This window comes from Oncorhynchus tshawytscha, linkage group LG05 (assembly GCF_018296145.1).
Source record: "Oncorhynchus tshawytscha isolate Ot180627B linkage group LG05, Otsh_v2.0, whole genome shotgun sequence".
Classification (NCBI taxonomy): Eukaryota; Metazoa; Chordata; class Actinopteri; order Salmoniformes; family Salmonidae; genus Oncorhynchus; species Oncorhynchus tshawytscha.
The window spans coordinates 46236504-46260871 of NC_056433.1; the positions used below are offsets into that span (position 1 = coordinate 46236504).

Below are 24368 nucleotides of genomic sequence, written 5' to 3' on the forward strand. Positions count from 1 at the left end.
GGTACTGTATATTTAATCCATTTTAGAATAAGGCTGTAAGGTAACAAAAGGTGGAAAAAGTCAAGGAGTCTGAATACTTTCAGAATGCACTGTATATATACACTATATTACCAAAAGTAATGCTGCTTGTCAAATATCTTTTTCCAAAATTTGTGTTCCAATTTATCCCAAAGGTGTTCGATGGGGTTGAGGTCAGGTTTCTGTGCAGGACAGTCAAGTTCTTCCACACCGTTCTCGACAAACCATATGTGTATGGACCTCGTTTTGTGCATGGGGGCATTGTCATAGTGAAACAGGAAAGAGCCTTCCCCAAACTGTTGAAACAAAAGATGGAAGCACAGAATAGTCTAGAATGTCAATGTATGCTGTAGCGTTAAGATTTTCCTTCACTGAAAGGGGCCTAACCCGAACCATGAAAAACAGCTCCAGACCACTATTCCTCCTCCACCAAACTTTACAGTGGCACAATGCAAAGGTGCATAGGAGGTAGCGTTATCTTGGCATCCGCCAAACCCAGATTAATTCGTTGGACTGCCAGATGGTGAAGCGTGATTCATCACTCCAGAGAAAGCGTTTCCACTGCTCCAGAGTCCAATGGATGCGAGCTTTACGCCACAGCCGACACTTGGCATTGCACATGGGGATCTTAGGCTTGTGTGCGGCTGCTCTGCCATGGAAACCCATTTCATGAAGCTCCTGACGAACAGTTATTGTGCTAACGTTGCTTCCAGAGGCAGTTTGGAACTCAAGCTTAATGATGAGCTTGGAGGGTACTATGGTGTTGAAGGCTGAGCTATAGTCAATGAACAGCATTCTTACGTAGGTATTCCTCTTGTCCAGATGGGATAGGGCAGTGTGCAATCCAATGGTGAGTGCATCATCTGTGGATCTATTGGGGTGGTAAGCAAATTGAAGTGGGTCTAGGGTGCCAGGTAAGGTAGAGGTTATATGATCCTTAACTAGCCTCTCAAAGCACTAGTCATAGTCATTTTGTTCAGTTACCTTTGCTTTCTTGGGTACAGGAACAATGGTAGACATCTTGAAGCAAGTGAGGACAGCACACTGGGATAGGGATAGATTGAATATGTCCGTAAACACCCCAGCCAGCTGGTTTGCGCATGCTCTGAGGACGCGGCTAGGGATGCCGTCTGGGCTGACAGCCCTGCGAGGGTTAACATGCTTAAATGTCTTACTCACGGTGGCCACGGAGAACGAGAGCCCACAGTCCTTGGGAGCGGGCCGCATCGGTGGCACTGTGTAATTTTCAAAGCGGGCAAAGAAGGTGTTTAGCTTGTCCGGGAGCAATACGTTGGTGTTCGCGACGTGGCTGGTTTTCCCTTTGTGATTGTCTGTAGACCCTGCCACATACGTCTCGTGTCTGAGCCGTTGAATCGCGACGCCACTTTGTCTCTGTACTGACGTTTTGCCTGTTTGATTGCCTTACGGAGGGAATAACTACACTGTTTGTATTCAACCATATTCCTAGTCACCTTGCCATTGTTAAATGCGGTGGATCTCGCTATACTGTGTTGTATGTTGCCTTAAAAGTTGGTAGAATCTTATTCCAAATGATCCACAGCTGTACTGGCTGTTAAAGGTGCTTCCACCAAGTATTAAACTGACGGGGGGTCAGTTAATACTTGGTGGAAGCACCTTTAACAGCCAGTACAGCTGTGGATCATTTGGAATAAGACTCTACCAACTTTTAAGGCAACATACAACACAGTATAGGAAAATGTTCTAGAACTTATTTTCCACTTTGAAAATGTGGAGTAGGTTCTGTAGATCTGTAGGAAACAAATCACATTAAAGGCAGCCAAATGTTCAAAAGGCACTGAGCAATTGAGAGCTTTGATGAAGGCTGTGAGGCCGATACGTAAGCTTATTAAATATCAGTGATACAACCAAGAGCAGTGTGCGGTTTCCTTTTTCCTTCATCAAGGCAGCCAAATGTGAAGTGTTCAAGGATGTGTAGATTTTCTATAGGCACTTCAGCAGGTTTCCCTTCCAGTCCTCTGCCTCCACGGCGATGGCGGTATTATCAGCAGCACTGTCTTTTTACTAAAGAAATGTGTTAACTTAAGGTCACTTTTTCTGTTCAAATTAAATCTTCCTTCTTTCTTTTCCTTTTCTCTGCCCACTCTGACAGCGACTCATTGCTGCAGCTTAATGTCAATGAAAGTCACATTTGCAATCAAATCGAGTGAAACAATGCACGTGAACTCTGTCAGGGTGGAATAGTCCATTATTATAAACCAGTCTGTGGGTGATTAACTACACTTTCTACAGAAAAACTTGGATTATAAAAACATGGATTATATTAATATGGATATAAAATGTGTATATGGAAAGAAATGATTGATTCTGAATTAATATTTCGTCTGTATGTATTTATTTACTTTTTTGGAGGCTTTCTTACATCAACATTTTGGCCTCATTAACCTGGGCACAGTGCCCAGACAAAACCCCCCTCCCTCCCCATTTCATTTGAAGCTTTGGCTCCTGCTGAAACAACCCGCTGAAGAAAGACACATTTATGGTGGTGAAGAGACATTTGAGTGTGTTTGTATGGTGAGAAACAGATGTGAACATGTAGCACTGTGTGACAACGCGCACAGCAATGCAAGGGTCGTGGGTTTCACTCCTGCTGGGATCACATAAACTGAAATGTAAGCACTCACTGTATCGTAAATTGCTTTGGATACACACCTGCGAAATCGATTATATTGTATTATTCTAATGCTTTATATCAAAGCAACATCTACAGAGCAGTATGGTTGGTGTGTATTTAAAGGCCCAGTACACTCAAAATGTTTTTTTCTATGTTTTATAAAACTAACTCTGTAAAAGTATGAAAACATTTGATCAGTGTTATTTTCCTGATAGTTGCTGGTTGAAAATACAATCTACACAGGACCTTCTAAATCAGCAGGTTTTGCAAGTGTGGGACTTTCTGCTTTCCATGGTGACATCATCGTGAGATCAATAGGTTAATAGACCAATAACGAAGAGTTCCAATCTTCTCTGCCAATAACAGCTAGTTTCAGTTTTCCCCTTCCCAATAAGACCACTCCCATGAAAATCCAAGCTAAATTCTAAAAAACAATGGACAATCCATTACAGTAAGGTACTTCATTGTTACCCAGGAATTGTTTGACATTGATATAAATACGGCTGCATTGGGCCTTTAAAGTAGAATGTTAGACAACTCACCTCTTGGTTGAGGAAGCAGTAGAGAATTGCGACAATCAACCCCTACAAGAGAGAGGATATTTAATCAACTATCAATATTCAAAACAATTAAGCACACAGATGTTCTCAACAGTTAGAGAAGAACGGTGGGCAGTTTAATTGTAAATAAAGCCATAAAACGGTATATGATACAGTGCATTCGGAAAGTATTCAGATCCCTCGACTTTTTCCACTTTGTTAGGTTACAGCCTTATTCTAAAATTGATACAATCGTTTTTTTCTCCTCATCAATCTACACCCATAATGACAAAGCAAAAACTGGTTTGAAGAAAAACAGAAATATCACATTTACATAAGTATTCAGACCTTTTACTTAGTATTTTGTTGAAGCACCTTTGGCAGTGATTACAAGCCTTGAGTCTTCTTGGGTATGATGCTTGGCACACCTGTATTTGGGGAGTTTCTTCCATTATTCCCTGCTGATCCTCTCAAGCTCTGTCATGTTGGATGGGGAGTGTTGCGGCACATCTATTTTCAGGTCTCTCCAGAGATGTTCGATCGGGTTCAAGTCTGGGCTCTGGCTGTGCCACTCAAAGACATTCAGAAACTCCTGCATCGTCTTGGCTGAGTGCTTAGGGTCGTCGGCCTGTTGTAAGGTGTCCTTCGCCCCCAGTCGGAGGTTTTGAATGCTCTGGAGCAGGTTTTCATCAAGGATCTCTCTGTAATTAGCTCCGTTCATCTTTGCCTCAATCCGGACTAATCTCCCAGTCCCTGCTGCTGAAAAACACCCCCACAGCATAATGCTGCCACAACCATGCATCCCCATAGGGATGATGCCAGGTTTCCTCCAGACGTGACACTTGGCATTCAGGCCAAAGAGTTCAATCTTGGTTTCATCAGACCAGAGAATCTTGTTTCTCATGGTCAGAGTCATTTAGGTGCCTTTTGGCAAACTCCAAGCGGGCTGTGATGTGGCTTCCGCCTGGCCACTCTTCCATAAAGGCCTGATTGGTAGAGTGCTGCAGAGATGGTTGTCCTTCTGGAAGGTTCTCCCATCTCCACAGAGGAACTCTAGAGCTCTGTCAGAGTAACCATCGGGTTCTTGGTCACCTCCCTGACCAAGTCCCTTCTCCCCCGATTGCCCTGACCAAGTCCCTTCTCCCCCGATTCTATTTAAGAATGATTGAGGCCACTGTGTTCAAAGCTGCAGAAATGTTTTGGTACCCATCCCCAGATCTGTGCGTCGACACAATCCTGTCTCAGAGCTCTAAGGACAATTCCTTCGACCTCATGGCTTGGTTTTTTCTCTGACATGAACTGTCAACTGTGGGACCTTACAGTATATAGACAGGCTTGTGCCTTTCCAAATCATGTCCAATCAATTTAATTTACCACAGGTGGACTCCAATCAAGTTGTAGAAACATCTCAAGGATGATCAATGGAAACAGGACGCACCTGAGCTCATTTTTGAGTCTCATAGCAAAGGGTCTGAATACTTATGTAAATAAGGTATTTCTGTTTTTAATACATTTGAAAAAATGTCTAAAAACCTGATTTTGTTTCGTCATTATGAGGTATTGTGTGTAGATTGATGAGGAAAGTGTTTTATTTAATCCATTTCAGAATAAGGATGTAACGTAACAAAATGTGGGAAAAGTCAAGGAGGATGAATACCGAAGGTGCTGCAAACCACATTCATTTTGCTTTCTCTAAAATGTTTCATGTTAACCGTTCTATTTTTCAATTACTTTGTTTTACTGGCTGTAAAAGTGCTATCCATGCCAGGAGTCGTTTACATAAATTAGATGTATATACATATTCATGACATAGTGTATAAATACCACATACAGTGAGCTCCAAAAGTATTGGGACAGTGAACATGTTTTATTTTGACTCTGTACTCCGGCACTTTGGATTTGAAATTATACATTGACTATGAGGTTGAAGTGCAGAGTGTCAGTTTTAATTTGAGGGTATTTTCATTAATATCAGGCGAGCCGTTTAGTAATTATAGCACTTCTTATACATTTTAGGGGGACAAAAGTATTGGGACAAATTCACTTACGGTATATGTGTATTAAAGTTGTAAAAATGTAAGTGTTTGGTTCCATATTTATAGCACGCAATGACCACATCAAACTTGTGACTCTACAAATTTTTTGGATGAATTTGCGGTTCGTTTGGGTTGTGTTTCAGATTATTTTGCACCTAATAGAAATAAATGGTAAATAAAATAGTGTCATTTTGGAGTCACTTTTTTTGTAAATATGAATAGAATACGTTTCAAAAGACTACATGAATGTGGACGCTACCATGATTACAAATAATCCTGAATAATGATGAGTGAGAAAGTTACAAAAAGGCACAAATATCATATCCCCAAGACATGCTATCCTCTCGCCAGTAAGTACAGTATCTGAGAGAGCGTGAATCTGTTTGTGTGTGCAGGCCAAGCGAGTGAGTGTGCGGAAAAAGGATTAGAATACCTGAAAGGACCCCATGCAGAGCTCGATGCAGAGGCGCACGCTAACATGGAAGTAATCAGGCAGGAAGTTAAACACCATGTAGTGGCTCCCAAAGAGAGGGATGAGGAGGAGAGTGGACTTAGTCAGCCGTCTGGCAGAGAGGAGGAAAGAGAGAGGGAGGAAAAGAGAGAGAGAATAAGCTTGAGTAGCAAGCTCTTGGGTTGTTCATGTTAACATGTTTATGAGTACGCATGTGATTGTGTGCAAGAATGCATTTCAAAGCCAATTTTACATTTACGTATGGGAGCATACCGGTACACGAACATGTAATCATTTTTCCCCCAGTCTACTTGACTGACCTTATTTAAGAATATAACAGGATCTACATATGCATGAGTGCTCAAGTCAATTATTCTGCACTGCCCTCTAATGAGGATTTCATCTGCAAAGCCTTTCGAGGGGTGAAGTGGTGTAGGTGATCCGTTGACAGACAGACCGCATTGACTCAGCGGTGGGTGAATCAGACCTTGCACACATGAAAACTTGCTCCCTTCCCTCAAACCTTGACGACTTGTCCTTCCCGGATACAAAGGTACTGGATATGTATAAGTGATAGGTAGATATTCTCGCCATTGTTTTCACCTGTTAAACCAGTTCTCTCAGATCTGTGGGGGGAAGAGTTATCAAGGTGGCGCAATGCGAGTGGTAGGGAGTGAATTTTACAGAAGTGGAATGCAGCCCTACGGTTACAGAACGTAGACCATCAGCAGACAAATAATCTATAGGAACCAAAATGAACTGTAGGAAATTAAAATGAACTGAAATGAACTTTCGGAACTGAAATGAACTAAGAATGAACTTTAACTCCAGTTCTAAGTTTAATACTGTTTTACCAATGAAAAATCTATTAATGTACTGTTGAAGTGGTATATTTACATACACCTTAGCCAAATACATTTAAACTCAGTTTTTCACAATTCCTGACATTTATTCCTAGTAGAAATTCCCTGTCTTAGGTCAGTTAGGATCACCACTTTATTTTAAGAATGTGAAATGTCAGAATAATAGTAGAGGGAATTATTTCTTTCAGCTTTTATTTCTTTCATCACATTCCCAGTGGGTCAGAAGTTTACATACACTCAATTAGTATTTGGTAGCATTGCCTTTAAATTGTAAAGCTGGTGTAACCGAGTCAGGTATGTAGGCTTCCTTGCTCGCACACACTTTTTCAGTTCTGCCCACACATTTTCTATAGGTTTGAGGTCAGGGCTTGTGATGGCCACTCCAATACATTGACATTGTTGTCCTTAAGCCATTTTGCCACAACTTTGGAAGTACGCTTGGGGTCATTGTCCATTCAGAAGACCCTTTTGTGACCAAGCTTTAGCTTTAACTTCCAATATAACCACATCATTTTCCTACCTCATGATGCCATCTATTTTGTGAAGTGCACCAGTCCCTCCTGCAGCAAAGCACCCCCACAACATGATATTGCCACCCCCATGCTTCACGGTTGGGATCGTGTTCTTCGGCTTGCAAGCCTCCCACTTTTTCCTCCAAACATAACGATGGTGATTATGGCCAAACAGTTCTATTTGTGTTTCATCAGACCTGAAGACATTTCTCCAAAAAGTACGATCAGTTGAAAACCGTAGTCTGGCTTTTTAAAGCGGATTTGGAGCAGTGGCTTCTTCCTTGCTGAGCGGCCTTTCAGGTTATGTCGATATAGGACTCGTTTTAAACTCAGCAAAAAAAAGAAACGTCCTCTCACTGTCAACTGTGTGTATTTTCAGCAAACTTAACATGTGTAAATATTTGTATGAACATAACAAGTTTCAACAACTGAGACATAAACTGAACAAGCTCCACAGACATGTGACTAACAGAAAAGGAATAATGTGTCCCTGAACAAAGGGGGGGTCAAAATCAAAAGTAACAGTCAGTATCTGGTGTGGCCACCAGCTGCATTAATTACTGCAGTGCATCTCCTCCACATGGACTGCACCAGATTTGCCAGTTCTTGCTGTGAGATGTTTCCTCTTCCACCAAGGCACAATGGTCATGCTGGAGGGTTGTGCGTTCCTGGTGTAACTTGGGCAGTTGTTGTTGCCATCCTGTTCCTGTCCCGCAGGTGCGATGTTCGGATGTACCGATCCTGTGCAGGTGTTGTTACATGTGGTCTGCCACTGCGAGGACGATCAGCTGTCCGTCCTGCCTTCCTGTAGCGCTGCCTTATGCGTGTCACAGTAAGGACATTGCAATGTATTGCCCTGGCCACATCTGCAGTCCTCATGCTTCCTTGCAGCATGCTAAGGCACGTTCACGCAGATGATCAGGGACCATGCGCATCTTTCTTTCTGTGTTTTTCAGAGTCAGTAGAAAGGCCTTTTTAGTGTCCTAAGTTGTCATAACTGTGACCTTAATTGCCTACAATCTGTAAGCTTTAGTGTCTTAAACTGTTCTGCCTGCGGCTATGGAACCCTGACCTGTTCACCAGACGTGCTACCTGTCCCAGACCTGCTGTTTTCAACTCTCTAGAGACAGCAGGAGCGGTAGAGATAATCTTAATGATCGGCTATGAAAAGCCAACTGACATTTACTCCTGAGGTGCTGACTTGTTGCACCCTCAACAACTACTGTGATTATTATTATTTGACCATGCTGGTAATTTATGAACATTTGAACATCTTGGCCATGTTTTGTTATAATCTCCACCAGGCACAGCCAGAAGAGGCCTTGCCACCCCTCATAGCCTGGTTCCACTCTAGGTTTCTTCCTAGGTTTTGGCCTTCCTAGGGAGTTTTTCCTAGCCACCGTGCTTCTACACCTGCATTGCTTGCTGTTTGGGGTTTTATGCTGGGTTTCTGTACAGCACCTTGTAACATCAGTTGATGTAAGAAGGGCTATATAAATACATTTGATTTGATCTTAACGACCGTTCCACAGGTGCATGTTCATTAATTGTTTATGGTTCATTGAACAAGCATGGGAAACAGTGTTTAAACCCTTTACAATGAAGATCTGTGAAGTTATTTGGATTTTTACGAATTATCTTTGAAAGACAGGGTCCTGAAAAAGGGAAGTTTCTTTTTTTGCTGAGTTTAGATACTCTTGTACCTGTTTCCTCCAGCATCTTCACAAGGTCCTTTGCTGTTGTTCTGGGATTGATTTGCACTTTTCGCACCAATGTCCTTTAATCTCTAGGAGACAGAACGCGTCTCCTTCCTGCAATCTCAACCACACTGCACACTGACCTAACCCATCTGGACAAGAGGAATACCTATGTGAGAATGCTGTTCATCGACTACAGCTCGGCATTTAACACCATAGTGCCCTCCAAGCTCGCCATCAAGCTTGAGACCCTGGGTCTCGACCCCGCCCTGTGCAACTGGGTACTGGACTTCCTGACGGGCCACCCCCAGGTGGTGAGGGTAGGCAACAACATCTCCACCCCGCTGATCCTCAACACTGGGGCCCCACAAGGGTGCGTTCTGAGCCCTCTCCTGTACTCCCTGTTCACCCACGACTGCGTGGCCACGCACGCCTCCAACTCAATCATCAAGTTTGCGGACGACACAACAGTGGTAGGCTTGATTACCAACAACGACGAGACGGCCTACAGGGAGGAGGTGAGGGCCCTCGGAGTGTGGTGTCAGGAAAATAACCTCACACTCAACGTCAACAAAACTAAGGAGATGATTGTGGACTTCAGGAAACAGCAGAGGGAACACCCCCCCATCCACATCGATGGAACAGTAGTGGAGAGGGTAGTAAGTTTTAAGTTCCTCGGCGTACACATCACAGACAAACTGAATTGGTCCACCCACACAGACAGCATCGTGAAGAAGGCGCAGCAGCGCCTCTTCAACCTCAGGAGGCTGAAGAAATTCGGCTTTTCACCAAAAGCACTCACAAACTTCTACAGATGCACAATCGAGAGCATCCTGTCGGGCTGTATCACCGCCTGGTACGGCAACTGCTCCGCCCACAACCGTAAGGCTCTCCAGAGGGTAGTGAGGTCTGCACAACGCATCACCGGGGGCAAACTACCTGCCCTCCAGGACACCTACACCACCCGATGTCACAGGAAGGCCATAAAGATCATCAACAACCACCCGAGCCACTGTCTGTTCACCCCGCTATCATCCAGAAGGCGAGGTCAGTACAGGTGCATCAAAGCTGGGACCGAGAGACTGAAAAACAGCTTCTATCTCAAGGCCATCAGACTGTTAAACAGCTGCCACTAACATTGAGTGGTTGCTGCCAACACACTGACTCAACTCCAGCCAATTTAATAATGGGAATTGATGGGAAATGATGTAAAATATATCACTAGCCACTTTAAACAATGCTACCTAATATAATGTTTACATACCCTACATTATTCATCTCATATGTATACGTATATACTGTACTCTATATCATCTACTGCATCCTTCTGTAATACATGTATCACTAGCCACTTTAACTATGCCACTTTGTTTACATACTCATCTCATATGTATATACTGCACTCAATACCATCTACTGTATCTTTCCTATGCCGCTCTGTACCATCACTCATTCATATATCTTTATGTACATTTATGTACATTTATGTACATATTCTTTATCCCCTACACTTGTGTCTATAAGGTAGTAGTTTTGGAATTGTTAGCTAGATTACTTGTTGGTTATTACTGCATTGCCGGAACTAGAAGCACAAGCATTTCGCTACACTCGCACTAACATCTGCTAACCATGTGTATGTGACAAATAAAATTTGATTTGATTTGATTTTGGTATGACGGCTGTGTGGTCTCATGGTGTTTATACATGCGTACTATTGTATACATCCACAGGTACACCTCCAATTGACTCATATGATGTCAATTAGCCTATCAGAAACTTCTAAAGCCATGACATCATTTTCTGGAATTTTCCAAGCTGTTTAAAGGCACAGTCAACTTAGTGTATGTAAACTTCTGACCCACTGGAATTGTGATACAGTGAATTATAAGTGAAATAATCTGTCTGTCAACAATTGTCGGAAAAATTAATGCACAAAGTAGATGTCCTAACCAACATGCCAAAACGATAGTTCGTTAACAAGAAATTTGCGGAGTGGTTGAAAAACGAGTTTTAATGACTCCAACCTAAGTACGTAAACTTCCGACTTCAACTGTCGCTCATTCATGTGCAACAGAGCTCTCTTCAATAGACATCTGTGTTTGAACTCCCTAAAAGCAGCCCTAGAGAAGGCCTAACAGTGTAAAAGAAAAGTGCTTTCGCATTACGATTCAGACTCTCTAATGTACTGCTGAAATGCAGTACACTTAACCAGCGTCTTGCAGCAGCCACACAACTGAAAATACCGTTCTCTTCAGTAATGGTCTTAATGGACTGGACTTCAGTGACCCCAGAATGTGCTTGAGCAACAAACTGTATTACCTACTACTGCATTGCATAAGGTACTCAGAATTAGGGAAGCAAAGTTTCCAATTATACCGGTAAACTACCAGTATGTTTGTACCTTTCAAGGTTGTTATGTCGTCTATCGCAAGATATCTAGTGGCGCTTTTGGGTACTTCAGTTTATCACAGGTGTCTGTAATTGTCTCTGGCCCTGTGTTGGACCTTAATCACATGTAAAATAAAGATGAAGATGATTTTCATATAAAAATGGAATGACAAAGCCTTAAAATATTATCCGAAATATAAACCATCAACTTAGTGAATACAATTGGTGTTTAGTATGAGGGTTTCAGTATGAAATATCCTTTATATTTTTAATTTACACACTTTTACTTATTTTACGATGTCAATATGTATTTGTTGTCAGTTTTTTGGCATCAAACTGTTGGCAGTTGTGAAAGAGTCAATAGTTGGATGAGTTGCAGAGGTATTGAAAATAATGCCATTGTTGATTAGATGCTTTTTTTTCATTAATTTGGCTATTTTCACTTGAACCATATGGTTTATCAACTAAAAACTCATGGACAATATGGACACAAATATATAAAGAAAATATACTATATATGAATTCATTTTTTCTAAGTTATTCAAGGATAAATTACCAACGTTACGATAGAGAGACAAATGTTTTCTTAATTACCAAAATAACTGAAGATTCCGGCTTTGCAAACCCACTCAGAATACTCAATCACCCATAATGGTTATGATGACTTTGTCTGTGTCCTAAAAATGGAGACTAAGAAAGTTGGCTTGACTCAGATCTCCCATTTCTATGTAGCAGACAGACATTATGATACATTGTCTACAGCAGATATCATCTATAGATAAATCACCTCCCCTGTCTTTTCTTGTCCGACAACTTCATATTAGAAGGGCCCGATAAAACAATCTCTCCACTGACCTAGGATAACAAACTTTTTGTCCAATTACATTGCTCCTCATTTGTATCATCCAATGAAAAGACTCCTCACCTGTACTGATCTGAGTTGTTGAACTGGATTAGGCGAGGGTTCAGTTTCTGTATCAGGATTCTGATGATGTTCATGAAGAGGATGAAATTGACCTGTCGATGAAAAACAATTTAACACAACTAAAAAAGCTCTGTGTTTTTAATCTATCATTTCATAAATCAACAGTTGTCATAGAGTACTTTACAGTAACACAACACCAGTACAAATCTGGAAAATAGGGGAGACCGAATACAAATATTCCCAGGAGGATTCAATAAAGTAAATCTAAACAAACAATATTCATCCATTTCTGGGTTGCATTGACATTATGGCAACAGTGAAGCATAGGACACAGGCCTCAATAGGATGGGACCACCTGCTGTGTTGACTATTGGTTGTTCAAGCCCAACAACAGATTTAATCTTTATACAACACTAAAACACCTGAATGAATTAAACACAACCAAACAGTTAAGAGCCCTAATGGTATCCCTCCCAGAATCAACGGAGATCAATGGAGACATATTAGAATAGGGCATCAAAGCTTAAAACCGTTCCCTTTAAAAAAAGAAAAAGTAGGCACATTTAAAGTAGGCACATACAGTAACAACTACAAGTGCGCTGTGACATTAGTAACAGATAATCGGTATGTCCCTTTAAGACAATCACACATTGTGTATGACTGATATCCCCATAGAGCCTAGTCACCCCAATAGAAAACACGATTGGCCCTTTGATGATCCACCAATAGGGAGAGTCCTCGTTGATGTCCCAGCATCTGTAGGAGGAAAGGGTAACGATCGGTCAGACCAAATTCAATAACAGAGATACAGACAGTACAGTACCGTAAAGTAAATAAAAGCCCTTCTGCTATTTCAGTCTCTGGTGGGAGTAAGAGCAACAAGAGCCTTTCTCAGTGCATAATATACTTGCATGTAAAAACTGTACAACCCTTTTGAGAATAGTGAGTTTCAAATCACAAACCATTTCCTATAGAAAAGGAAATGGCCTCAATTAAAGATAATACCCGATAAGGCTTATCAAATATAGAGGACTGGGAGAGTACATTTACAGAGTAATTACTCACTCAGTATCCTCAAAATACACCCTGGACCCAATCCATATGACGATGAAGACAATGGGTACACCTGAAAATGACAAAAAAAAGTCAAGAAATAAACTTCAAAAGGAAAAGTGAGTGTAGATGGAAAGAGGAACATTTGTTATACCAGTCAGTTTAAAGCCTTATGCTGCTCGGCTGAACATGAGAGACTTAAACAGCAATTATATAATAAGATGCACATTTTGGCGTAGTAGGCAGGATGCAACAATTATATGCGGAGATGTCGCACTTACTGAGTAATTATGAAGAATTCAGAACTAAGTACTAATTTCAGTAGCTGCACATGTTTTACCAGAACTCCTTGATAGCCTACTCCCTGTGCATTCTCAATATACCCGAATGTCTAAGGAGCAAGAATTGAAATACCAAAAGTAATGTGTTTAATGAAATGCTTAACTGCGTGGAAGAACACCTGATGTTAATATCTCAATAAAATGTGCATCATGATCAGATTGGGGGATATGGAGGCAAGACAAATCATTTGTAAGTCACAATTTCTTGATTCATATGACACCCCTCAGCTAAATCGAAAAACTAAAAAAGGATGATGTTTGCACCTTCCCAATTCATCTCAGACAATTAGTACTAATAACTAACATGCATTCAAAACTAGACCGCATGAAATCCTTAAAGTCACATAAGGGATAAAATAATGATTAAAAAAACTGAATACAAGTGGGAATTGCAGTGGGCTACTAAGTTTAACTTAATTTGTTGCATTATTCAAGTTTACTCCTCTCTATCTACAGAGAGTTATTTGTGCCATTTATGAACAGGCAATGTTTTGCACACAGTTGTTTGACCTTGTGTTCATTTGAATTCATTTTAAAACGTGGAGTGGAATCAATACCAAACAGGATTTGAATAGTGACACACATGAACCAGAGGAGCAAAAACAAATGGCTCTGTACTCCCCACCAAAGGACTTACTACAGACACAGACAGACACAGACAGACAAATACAGACAAATACAGACAGACAAGGATAATGTATGAGGTGCTCACCCCAGCCCAACAGGCCAAAGCCCCAGAGGCAGCGGCGGCTGTGGTGGAAGGAGGAGAGGAGCAGGGTGTTGAGGTAGAGGGCCTCCACCAGGAGCCAGAAGAAGTTAGCCATGACACAGTAGTGACAGAACACCACTGAGGCTTTACAAGCTGCCTGGGAGGGACAATATGAGAGAGAGAGAGAGAGAGAGAGAGAGAGAGAGAGAGAGAGAGAAGAGAGAGAGAGACAGAGAAAGTGAAGGGTGGGAGGGGTGATGGGAAGAGAGAGAGAGAGTGAAGGGTGGGAAGGAAGAGGGGAAGAGAGAGAGAGAGAGAGAGAAGGGTGGGAAGGAAGAGGGGAAGAGTGAGAAAGAGATGTGAGAGTAGTGCGAAGACAGACAAACAGGGGGAAATAAAGAGTGCCAGAACGAGAGCATAGCGTGTTGAATAGCTAGCAAACGGGACCTCTTCCATTTCCCTCTCAATGCATGCTCTGTGTTCTGAACAGTGGAGAGGGTGCAGTGGTTGACTTACGGTGGAGAAGGTGCAGTGGTTGACTTACGGTGGAGAAGGTGCAGTGGTTGACTTACGGTGGAGAGGGTGCAGTGGTTGACTTACGGTGGAGAAGGTGCAGTGGTTGACTTATGGTGGAGAGGGTGCAGTGGTTGACTTACGGTGGAGAAGGTGCAGTGGTTGACTTACGGTGGAGAGGGTGCAGTGGTTGACTTACGGTAGAGAGGGTGCAGTGGTTGACTTACGGTGGAGAAGGTGCAGTGGTTGACTTACGGTGGAGAAGGTGCAGTGGTTGACTTACGGTGGAGAGGGTGCAGTGGTTGACTTACGGTGGAGAAGGTGCAGTGGTTGACTTACGGTGGAGAAGGTGCTGTGGTTGACTTACGGTGGAGAAGGTGCAGTGGTTGACTTACGGCGGAGAAGGTGCAGTGGTTGACTTACGGTGGAGAAGGTGCTGTGGTTGACTTACGGTGGAGAGGGTGCAGTGGTTGACTTACGGTGGAGAGGGTGCAGTGGTCCGTGTCCTCGCTGGCGAACAGCTTGGCGTCCTTGTTGAACACAGCCATCGCCTTCAGCATGAAGGTGACAAACAGCTGGATGTGAATATAGTTCCTAGCACAGCGAAGCCTCCTGGAAAGGACCACAAAACACAGTCAGGAATGGGGACCGCAGGGCAACCAAAAAAAACACGGTCAGGAGTACTGGACAAGGGACCACATACACAAATCATGGTCATGACCAAGGACCAAACATACAAAACACAGTCAAGGTCAAGGACCAGACACACAAAACACGGTGAGGACAAAGGACCACACACATGAAATACGATCAAGATCAAACAATTGCCAACAGGAAGTGAGATTGAAGCTGCACAACCAATCAACATAAAATAAAACCACGTCTCAACTGACACTTGAAAGACATTATTAAAATGAGGCCCACTAAAAAAGTTGCACAACAACAGGGAGTATTCAGATACAGAAACAAGAGTTGGGGATGAGAGAGAGCGAGATGCATTCATTACACAGCTATAAGAACTTCATGATGGTGTTATCACAGGTCCCACCTGCATTGTTAAAGGTTATTTAAATATAGCCATAGCATATCTATAGCACATTCTTGTCATGCTCGGCAAGAGCTCATATTTAGGTTTCTTAATAGATGCATAACTACAATGGTAGCATAGCGTCATCATTTATTGCTGTTCTCAAAAGTGTGCTTCTGTCATACCAGTGTTAGTGAATATGCCAAAAGGCCAAACCAAGTTTAGCAAATTATGCTGATATATAGCCTGTACTAGCCCCATTTCCTCCACAGACCAGTAAAAAGCCCACACTTACCGTCTTCTCACTGAGGTCAATGGTGCATGGGGGAAATGGGGCTAGTTAAGATGGTACGATAAATATGAGTTATTGCATAGCGTGACCCGAACGTGCCATAGATATGCTATGGATATGTCATTAACGTTTAATAATGCCGTTGGGACCTGAATTAATGAATTATTGTTATTGTTGTGTCATGAATTCGCTATGGATATGTAGACAAAGTAAATCAGTTAAAAGGTTCAATAAAATAAAAAAAGTATTACCGGCGGGCGGGAGCGAGAGAGCAAACAAGACTGTGCTTGGCAGTAGCAGGTGTGCATTGTTGAGACTGTACAGTTATACCACTTAGCATTAGCAAAGGCTTAGAGCATCTGCCCCTCTGATTATTACATTTCCAGCTCATACAATCCAAATGTCATGGGCTCTATATATCGCCATCCCCATTGTGTGAGCCCAGTCAGTTCCCTATCACTCCGTCCAACACAACTATGGGGAGTTCGCGAGCTAGCGCCCTTTACTGAAGAACGTTAGAATCACGTCTGACAAGGCCAATGAACTGTGTCTCACCGGAAGCCCCGCCTTCAACAGGTGATAAACCATCATTCCTTCGATTGATCCGCTCTGCACCTCGAGCTGAGCAGAACCATTCACGCATTTCTTTAAAAAAACAACAACATTGGAACACAGGATGTATCAGGCTTTACTCCAACTTAACGGACGTAGCAGGGGAATGTCTGGTTTGTAGCGCGCTGCTCATTGATCTATGTCGCAGAGCAGCTTCGCAATTGTCAGTGGAGTGGTCATCCTCCCCCACCGCGGCAGAAGCTGTCAGGTTTGGTGGGAAATACCTGGCAGGGGCGTTAGCTGCAGTCAAGCACCGCTTGCCTCTTTTTCCAGACTTCGTCCATGAGCTTAGCGGGTTGGAGGCGCGGTCCCTGAACGAGGTCATAATGCTGCAGGTTTACCAGACTGAGTAGTTGGCTGACCTGAGAGCCTACGGTGTTGTTCGGCTCAGCCCTGGAGTATACTGTATGCAGTCTCGTTTTGAGGAGAAAAAGAAGCAGGGGATCGGAGGACCTTTGCTGCTGCGGTGGCATTGTCTTCTGGAGGGTCTGCAGACAAAGTACAGGCGGTTAAGCGGGCTGTTCCACAAGAGCAGCGGCAGTCTTCTAGGCACAGGCACCGTTTTGCTCCCAAGGATGACGTGAAAGCTGGTCCCTCTACGGAGCGGGGAAGGCAGCAGCCCCCCATGCACATAGCGCAATGAGAATGGAGGTGGCATGGTCCGCTCTCCAGATGTTTGCTTGACAAAAGTACCCCCAAGTGGCACGGCCAACCGGGGTATGTAACTGGTAGCCGAAGTCCCCAAACCCAGAGTGAACCTGGCTTCAGGCAAATGTCAGTACTTAAACACACTGTTTCTACCCCATGTTCCACGGTGTTCACGGGTGTCAAGAGTGTCGTCTCCTCCACATGTGAGCTTAATAAAAAAAAAAGTCCCGTCAGACACTTGGTTGTTGAGTGTGGTGGAAATTAAAAAAGGCATGGAAAAATGACCACATTCTCCCAGTCCGCCTCTTCAGATGGAGACTTACAGGAGACTTGCTGTCTGTGTCGACCAATGGCGTGCATGAGCAGTGTCACCCTGGATGATGCGAACCGTGACGGGGTATAGGCTACAGTTTGTTGTGCGTCCCTCACGATTTTACGACGTCATTACTTCGACTGTTCGAGGCCTCAGCGCCCCGTTTTGAGAGAGGAGATTTCTTCCCTTCTCCAGAAGCAGGTAATCCAAGTGGTTTCTATGTCAGATGCCCAAGACCGCTGGTACAACCGGTATTCTCTGGTTCCCAAAAGGGGTAGGACTTTGCATCCCATTTTGGACCTGCATGCCCTAAACAAGCACCACAGGGTCTACAGGGTCTGCTCACGAACATTCGGATGTTACAGTCAGTGCGCCCGGGCGATTGGTTCACCACCCATCAACCTGAAGGACACGTACTTTCATGTGGCACTATATTTCCATCACAGAAAGTTCCCGAGGTTCTGATTCAAGGCTGCAGCCTATGGTTTCTGGTCCTCACTTTCAGGCTTTCTGTCTCGCCACGCAAGTTGTGGAGGCGGGTTTGCAGTTTCTGGGGCTCAGGATATTGGACTACCTGGACAATTGGCTGGTGGAAGCAGAGTCGATGGAGATGGTTTCCCATGTTCAGTCTGTCTGGTACAAGCATTATGTATGTACATTGAGTGGACCAGGAGTGACCAACTTCTTGTCTGTTTTGCTAATCTGGCTCTGGCATATGAGAGCAAAAGTCAGGAATTATCAAACCTCACTTCCCGGCACACCATAATTTTCTGTAAACAAATCTGTGTACCCAGATGCAATTCAATGCATAGTAAATTTACTGTTGAATAAAAATCCTATTTATAATTTGCGATGTGGTATAGGCAACACTTAAGCAGAGGTGTTTTTAGGATTTCCACACACGGGGAACATTTGTTAGCGGGATCAGATTTTTTTTTCTTTTTAAAAACACATTTCATGCAATTCTACGTCAGTGACATGATAGAAGACATACGATGAATCTTTTTTAGTAATACACAAATGACCAAAATGAGTGGCTACTCTGACACTGACAAACTGAGATCAATCTGGTCTCGAATTCAAACAAAGTTGTCATCAACGCAAAAGTTGGCTACTTGGAAATACTTCATTCTTTGGTTACTTCATGATTCCATATGTGTTATTTCATAGTTTTAATGTCTATTCACTATTATTCTACAATATATAAAACAGTAAAAATAATGAAAAACCCTGGAATGAGTAGGTGTGTCTAAACTTTTGACTGGTACTGTAGTTAGCTAGCTAGATAATGAACTAAGTGTAAAACGCAGCTAGCTAGCTAACCAACTAGGCAGTTATCAAAGACACTCACTCGGTAACTTACCATACTTTAATGACCAACTAGACATTACTTTAGCCACCATCGGCCGACTCCTTCTTGCCTACTTCCGTCTATAGGTCTTCTCGGTTCCAAACTATATGGCTGTAGTAGGGTGCTTCATTGTCAAAAGAAACCCACTCGCACACTACCACCTTGTGCAGCCAGTGGCTCAGCATTCCAAATGTATTCACCTGAATCTACGTCAAGCCTGGACAATGTTATATTTCATATTTATATGGTGCGCATGCAGCCCAGAAGTATATAAATCGATTATATCACCAATTTACTGTCAGATTGAAGAACAAAAAAGTGACATAACAGATTCATACATATACAGTGCCTTGCAAAAGTATTTATCCCTCTAGGTGTTTTTCCTATTTTGTTGCATTACAACCTGTAATTTAACATTTTTTTTGGGGGGGATTTCATGTAATGGACATATACAAAATAGTCCAAATTGGTGAAGTGAAGTCTGCAACACCACTAAGCAAGGGGCACCACCAAGCAAGCGGCACCATGAAGACCAATTAGCTCTCCAAACAGGTCAGGGACAAAGTTGTGGAGAAGTACTGATCAGCGTTGAGTTATAAAAAAATATCATCCCACGGAGCACCATTAAATCCAGTATTAAAAAAATGGAAAGAATATGGCACTACAATAAACCTGCCAAGAGAGGGCCGCCCACCAAAACTCACAAACATATCAAGACCATTTCAAGGACAGCTTTTTTCCATCTACGTAACATTGCAAAAATCAGAAACTTTCTGTCCAAAAATGATGCAGAAAAATGTATCCATGCTTTTGTCACTTCTAGGTTAGACTACTGCAATGCTCTACTTTCTGGCTACCCGGATAAAGCACTAAATAAACTTCAGTTGGTGCTAAATACGGCTGCTAGAATCCTGACTAGAAACAAAAAATTTGATCATATTACTCCAGTGCTAGCCTCTCTACACTGGCTTCCTGTCAAAGCAAGGGCTGATTTCAAGGTTTTACTGCTAACCTACAAAGCATTACATGGGCTTGCTCCTACCTATCTCTCTGATTTGGTCCTGCCGTACATACCTACACGTATGCTACGGTCACAAGACGCAGGCCTCCTAATTGTCCCTAGAATTTCTAAGCAAACAGCTGGAGGCAGGGCTTTCTCCTATAGCGCTCCATTTTTATGGAATGGTCTGCCTACCCATGTCAGAGACGCAAACCCGGTCTCAACCTTTAAGTCTTTACTGAAGACTCATCTCTTCAGTGGGTCATATGATTGAGTGTAGTCTGGCCCAGGAGTGGGAAGGTGAACGGAAAGGCTCTGGAGCAACGAACCGCCCTTGCTGTCTCTGCCTGACCGGTTCCCCTCTTTCCACTGGGATTCTCTGCCTCTAACCCTATTACAGGGGCTGGGTCACTGGCTTACTGGGGCTCTCTCATGCCGTCCCTGGAAGGGGTGTGTCACCTGAGTGGGTTGATTCACTGATGTGGTCATCCTGTCTGGGTTGGTGCCCCCCCTTGGGTTGTGCCATGGCAGAGATCTTTGTGGGCTATACTCAGCCTTGTCTCAGGATGGTAAGTTGGTGGTTGAAGATATCCCTCTAGTGGTGTGGGGGCTGTGCTTTGGCAAAGTGGGTGGGGTTATATCCTTCCTGTTTGGCCCTGTCCGGGGTGTCCTCGGATGGGGCCACAGTGTCTCCTGACCCCTCCTGTCTCAGCCTCCAGTATTTATGCTGCAGTAGTTTATATGTCGGGGGGCTAGGGTCAGTTTGTTATATCTGGAGTACTTCTCCTGTCCTATTCGGTGTCCTGTGTGAATTCTCTAATTCTCTCTTTCTTTCTCTCTCTCGGAGGACCTGAGCCCTAGGACCATGCCCCAGGACTACCTGACATGATGACTCCTTGCTGTCCCCAGTCCACCTGGCCGTGCTGCTGCTCCAGTTTCAACTGTTCTGCCTTATTATTATTCGACCATGCTGGTAATTTATGAACATTTGAACATCTTGGCCATGTTCTGTTAAAATCTCCACCCGGCACAGCCAGAAGAGGACTGGCCACACCACATAGCCTGGTTCCTCTCTAGGTTGCTTCCTAGGTTCTGGCCTTTATAGGGAGTTTTTCCTAGCCACCATGCTTCTACACCTGCATTGCTTGCTGTTTGGGGTTTTAGGCTGGGTTTCTGTACAGCACTTTGAGATATCAGCTGATGTACGAAGGGCTATATAAATAAATGTTATTTGATTTGATTATTCAACATTGCGATAAAAACATTTTTTTTTGGGGGGGGGGTTACGCAGATTACATTCTATGAAGGTATCTTTACTTTTACTAAAGTATGAAAATTGGGTACTTTTCCCACCACATGACATATAAAATACATACAATGGGCTTCAGCCCCGGTAAGCCTCTGCATTGCCCCGGTAAGCCCCTGCATTACTCCGGACCTGCTTTAGAGAATGCTAATGCTCAGTTAGACACATCTCAGCAACATAAAAGCTGTTAGTATTTCAACCCCACAAAATATGCATCAAAGCCGAACTGAAATCTTATCAGAAACATGTTGGGTCGTTTTCACAGAAAAATATTTCACAAGTGTTTGGGGGGAGAGATCTTCCCGGTCCCCAAATGTCTTTGCGCCATGAAAGAAGCAGAGATGACAGAGAAAACTTTACCAATGTCAACTAGATTAAAGCAGCAATTTATGGCATTCTGGTGAGCAAGGGTTAATTTAGTCTTCTAGGACAACATATGACAGATGTGAAGCTGCATGTATCTAATTATAGACAAGTTGACTAACAAATACCCTACCAAAATGTCTGAATTTATAAGCAGAAACATATCTAAATCCCACAAAATATATCCTGCACCCCCTGTCAAAAAATCATTTATTAGCCTGCATGGTCAATCCATACAGCATTTAATGTGTTGCGGCCTCTGCAGAAGGAAGAACATTCATACTTCTTGCGCTTCTCTGAACAGAGCAGAACTGTTGTGAAGGAAGAAGTCAAGTAAGTAGGTTTCAGGACCTCCTGCCCCCAACTTACCGTCAACCAATCATGTCAATGCGGAGCTACACAGAGCCCTCCGCATTGTTACAAAATGGGGGTGGTTTAAGGCGATGCGGTACAGAGCTCGATTTGGCCTGCCACAAGTCTCAGGAGGCTTCGAAAGTGAGTTACACCTTCCATACTGAGCCTCCGGACCACATTGCCAGATCAAGCATAAATTGCCTCAGATTTTCATTTTATCACATATCGTCAGACGGTCGTGGATTGCTTATTAGCAATTGCGGGCAGAACAAACAGCTGACCCGCTCACCACTAGTAGGCGCCCACTCCACCAGGGGTCTGGTGGCATCTTGGGCAGAGATATTTGTGGCGAGTTGGGCATCACCACACATTTTTACGAGGTTTTATCGCTTGGATGTCACTACCCCCAGTGTAGCCTGCTGCCCACAGTGTGTTTATGGCTGGGACAGCAGATTAAACAATACTGCAGGTTTTCCTGTCCAGTTGCAACTCTGGGTGGTCTGCCATGGGCCATTTTGGTTGGTGTCTGCTGGGGTCGTCTTGCGGCGTGATGTCATGTACCCATTGCGGTGTTGTACAGAGCTGAAAAGGAACAAAGTTATGACTAACTACTGTTCCCTGCAGGGCCGAAACAAGGTACAACACCTGTTCGGCCTGTGCCGCCAGTTATGGTCTCGGTGAAGAGGTACTGAATTGAAGGAATTAATCCGTATCTCGGGTTAATCACCTGTGTAAAACAGGGCTTCCGGTGAGGCACAGTGTTCATTGGCTTTGTCAGGCGTGATTAGTTTGTTCTTCAAAATAGGGCGATATTTAAAATAAATACAATATAGAATGACACAGCTGTAAAACATTATCCTAAATATAAACCATACATTTAGTGAATACCATTGGTGTTTAATATGATGGTTTCAGTATGAAATATCCTCTTTAATATTATTTAAACAATATGGACAATATGGACCCAGAAATAAAAAAGACATTCTATATATGAATACATTTTTAAAGTTATTCAAGTATAAATTACCAACAAGTTACTATAGATTGCCATCGATTTTTTTGTTAATTACCAAAATGACTGCAGATTCCGGTAACTTTGCAACCCTTGTCATAACTGTACGATACAAAACACCAGTCTCTCTTTTACCTTCATTTATTGAAAGAGACTCCCTTTCATTTGGTACGAGGCAGAGAGAGAGAGAGCCAGAGCGAGAGAGACAGCAAATCACAATCTATGGATTTGTCCTTTCAGAGTGCCCAGGTTTGATTAGATTAGACTGCAAAAAAATGTCTGGAGGGAGGAGAGGAGGAGAGATGAGAGGAGGGAGAGAAGATGAGGGAGGAAAGTGTGCTAGACATTCTCTCAACAGGATCGTCTGAAACCAACATAGGTGTAGCGGGGAGAAATGGAGTGCCATTGTCCCTCATTAGTGACAGGGGTCCTAGGCTTCACCCCTATGGTAAAATGGACAGAATACAGCACAGAGCTGCAGAACGGCAAACTATAGGTTTTCTTAGTCTGAGAAGAAGTGTTGGTTACCTCTAGTTCTCATTGGTCTTTAATCCCCCTTTATAAGGATCTGATCACATCTCTACTTCTGTAAGTCCAAGTTATATTGAGAAATCTTTCATTTGACTAATATACAGTTGAAGTCGGAAGTTTACACACACTTAGGTTGGAGTCATTAAAACTCGTTGTTCAACCACTCCACACATTTCTTGTTAACAAACTATAGTTTTGGCAAGTCAGTTAGGACATCTACTTTGTGCATGACAAGTCATTTTTCCAACAATTGCTTACAGACAGATGATTTCCATTATAATTCACTGTATCACAATTCCAGTAGGTCAGAAGTTTACATACACTAAGTTGACTGTGCCTTTAAACAGCTTGGAAAATTCCAGAAAATCATGTCATGGCTTTAGAAGCTTCTGATAGGCTAATTGACATAATTTGAGTCAATTGGAGGTGTACCTGTGGATGTATTTCAAGGCCTACCTTCAAACTCAGTGCCTCTGCTGGACATCATGGGAAAATCAAAAGAAATCAGCCAAGACCTCAGGAAACAATTGTAGACCTCCACAAGTCTCGTTCATCCTTGGGAGCAATTTTCAAACGCCTGAAGGTACGACATTCATCTGTACAAACAACAGTGCGCAAGTATAAACACCATGGGACCACGCAGCCGTCATACCGCTCAGGAAGGAGACACGTTCTGTCTCCTAGCAGCCCTCCTACAGATGAATGTACTTTGGTGCAAAAAGTGCAAATCAATCACAGAACAACAGCACAGGACCTTGCGAAAATGCTGAAGTAAACAGGTACAAAAGTATCTATATCCACAGTAAAACGAGTCCTAGATCGACATAACCTGAAACGCCGCTCAGCAAGGAAGAAGCTACT

General features: G+C 43.0%; 1 protein-coding gene across 1 annotated transcript in view; it reads right to left on the minus strand.

The window, feature by feature from the left end:
* Positions 1-24368, minus strand: part of LOC112251539 (growth hormone-releasing hormone receptor) — a 42152-nt gene that overhangs the window by 1865 nt on the left and 15919 nt on the right. Inside the window, exons 8-14 of the mRNA XM_042322702.1 lie at positions 15178-15310; positions 14189-14342; positions 13148-13208; positions 12769-12838; positions 12083-12174; positions 5680-5809; positions 3214-3255 (exon numbers count right to left, since the gene is read on the minus strand). Coding sequence (XP_042178636.1) covers positions 3214-3255; positions 5680-5809; positions 12083-12174; positions 12769-12838; positions 13148-13208; positions 14189-14342; positions 15178-15310 — 682 coding nt within the window. The remainder of the gene's footprint in view (positions 1-3213; positions 3256-5679; positions 5810-12082; positions 12175-12768; positions 12839-13147; positions 13209-14188; positions 14343-15177; positions 15311-24368) is intronic.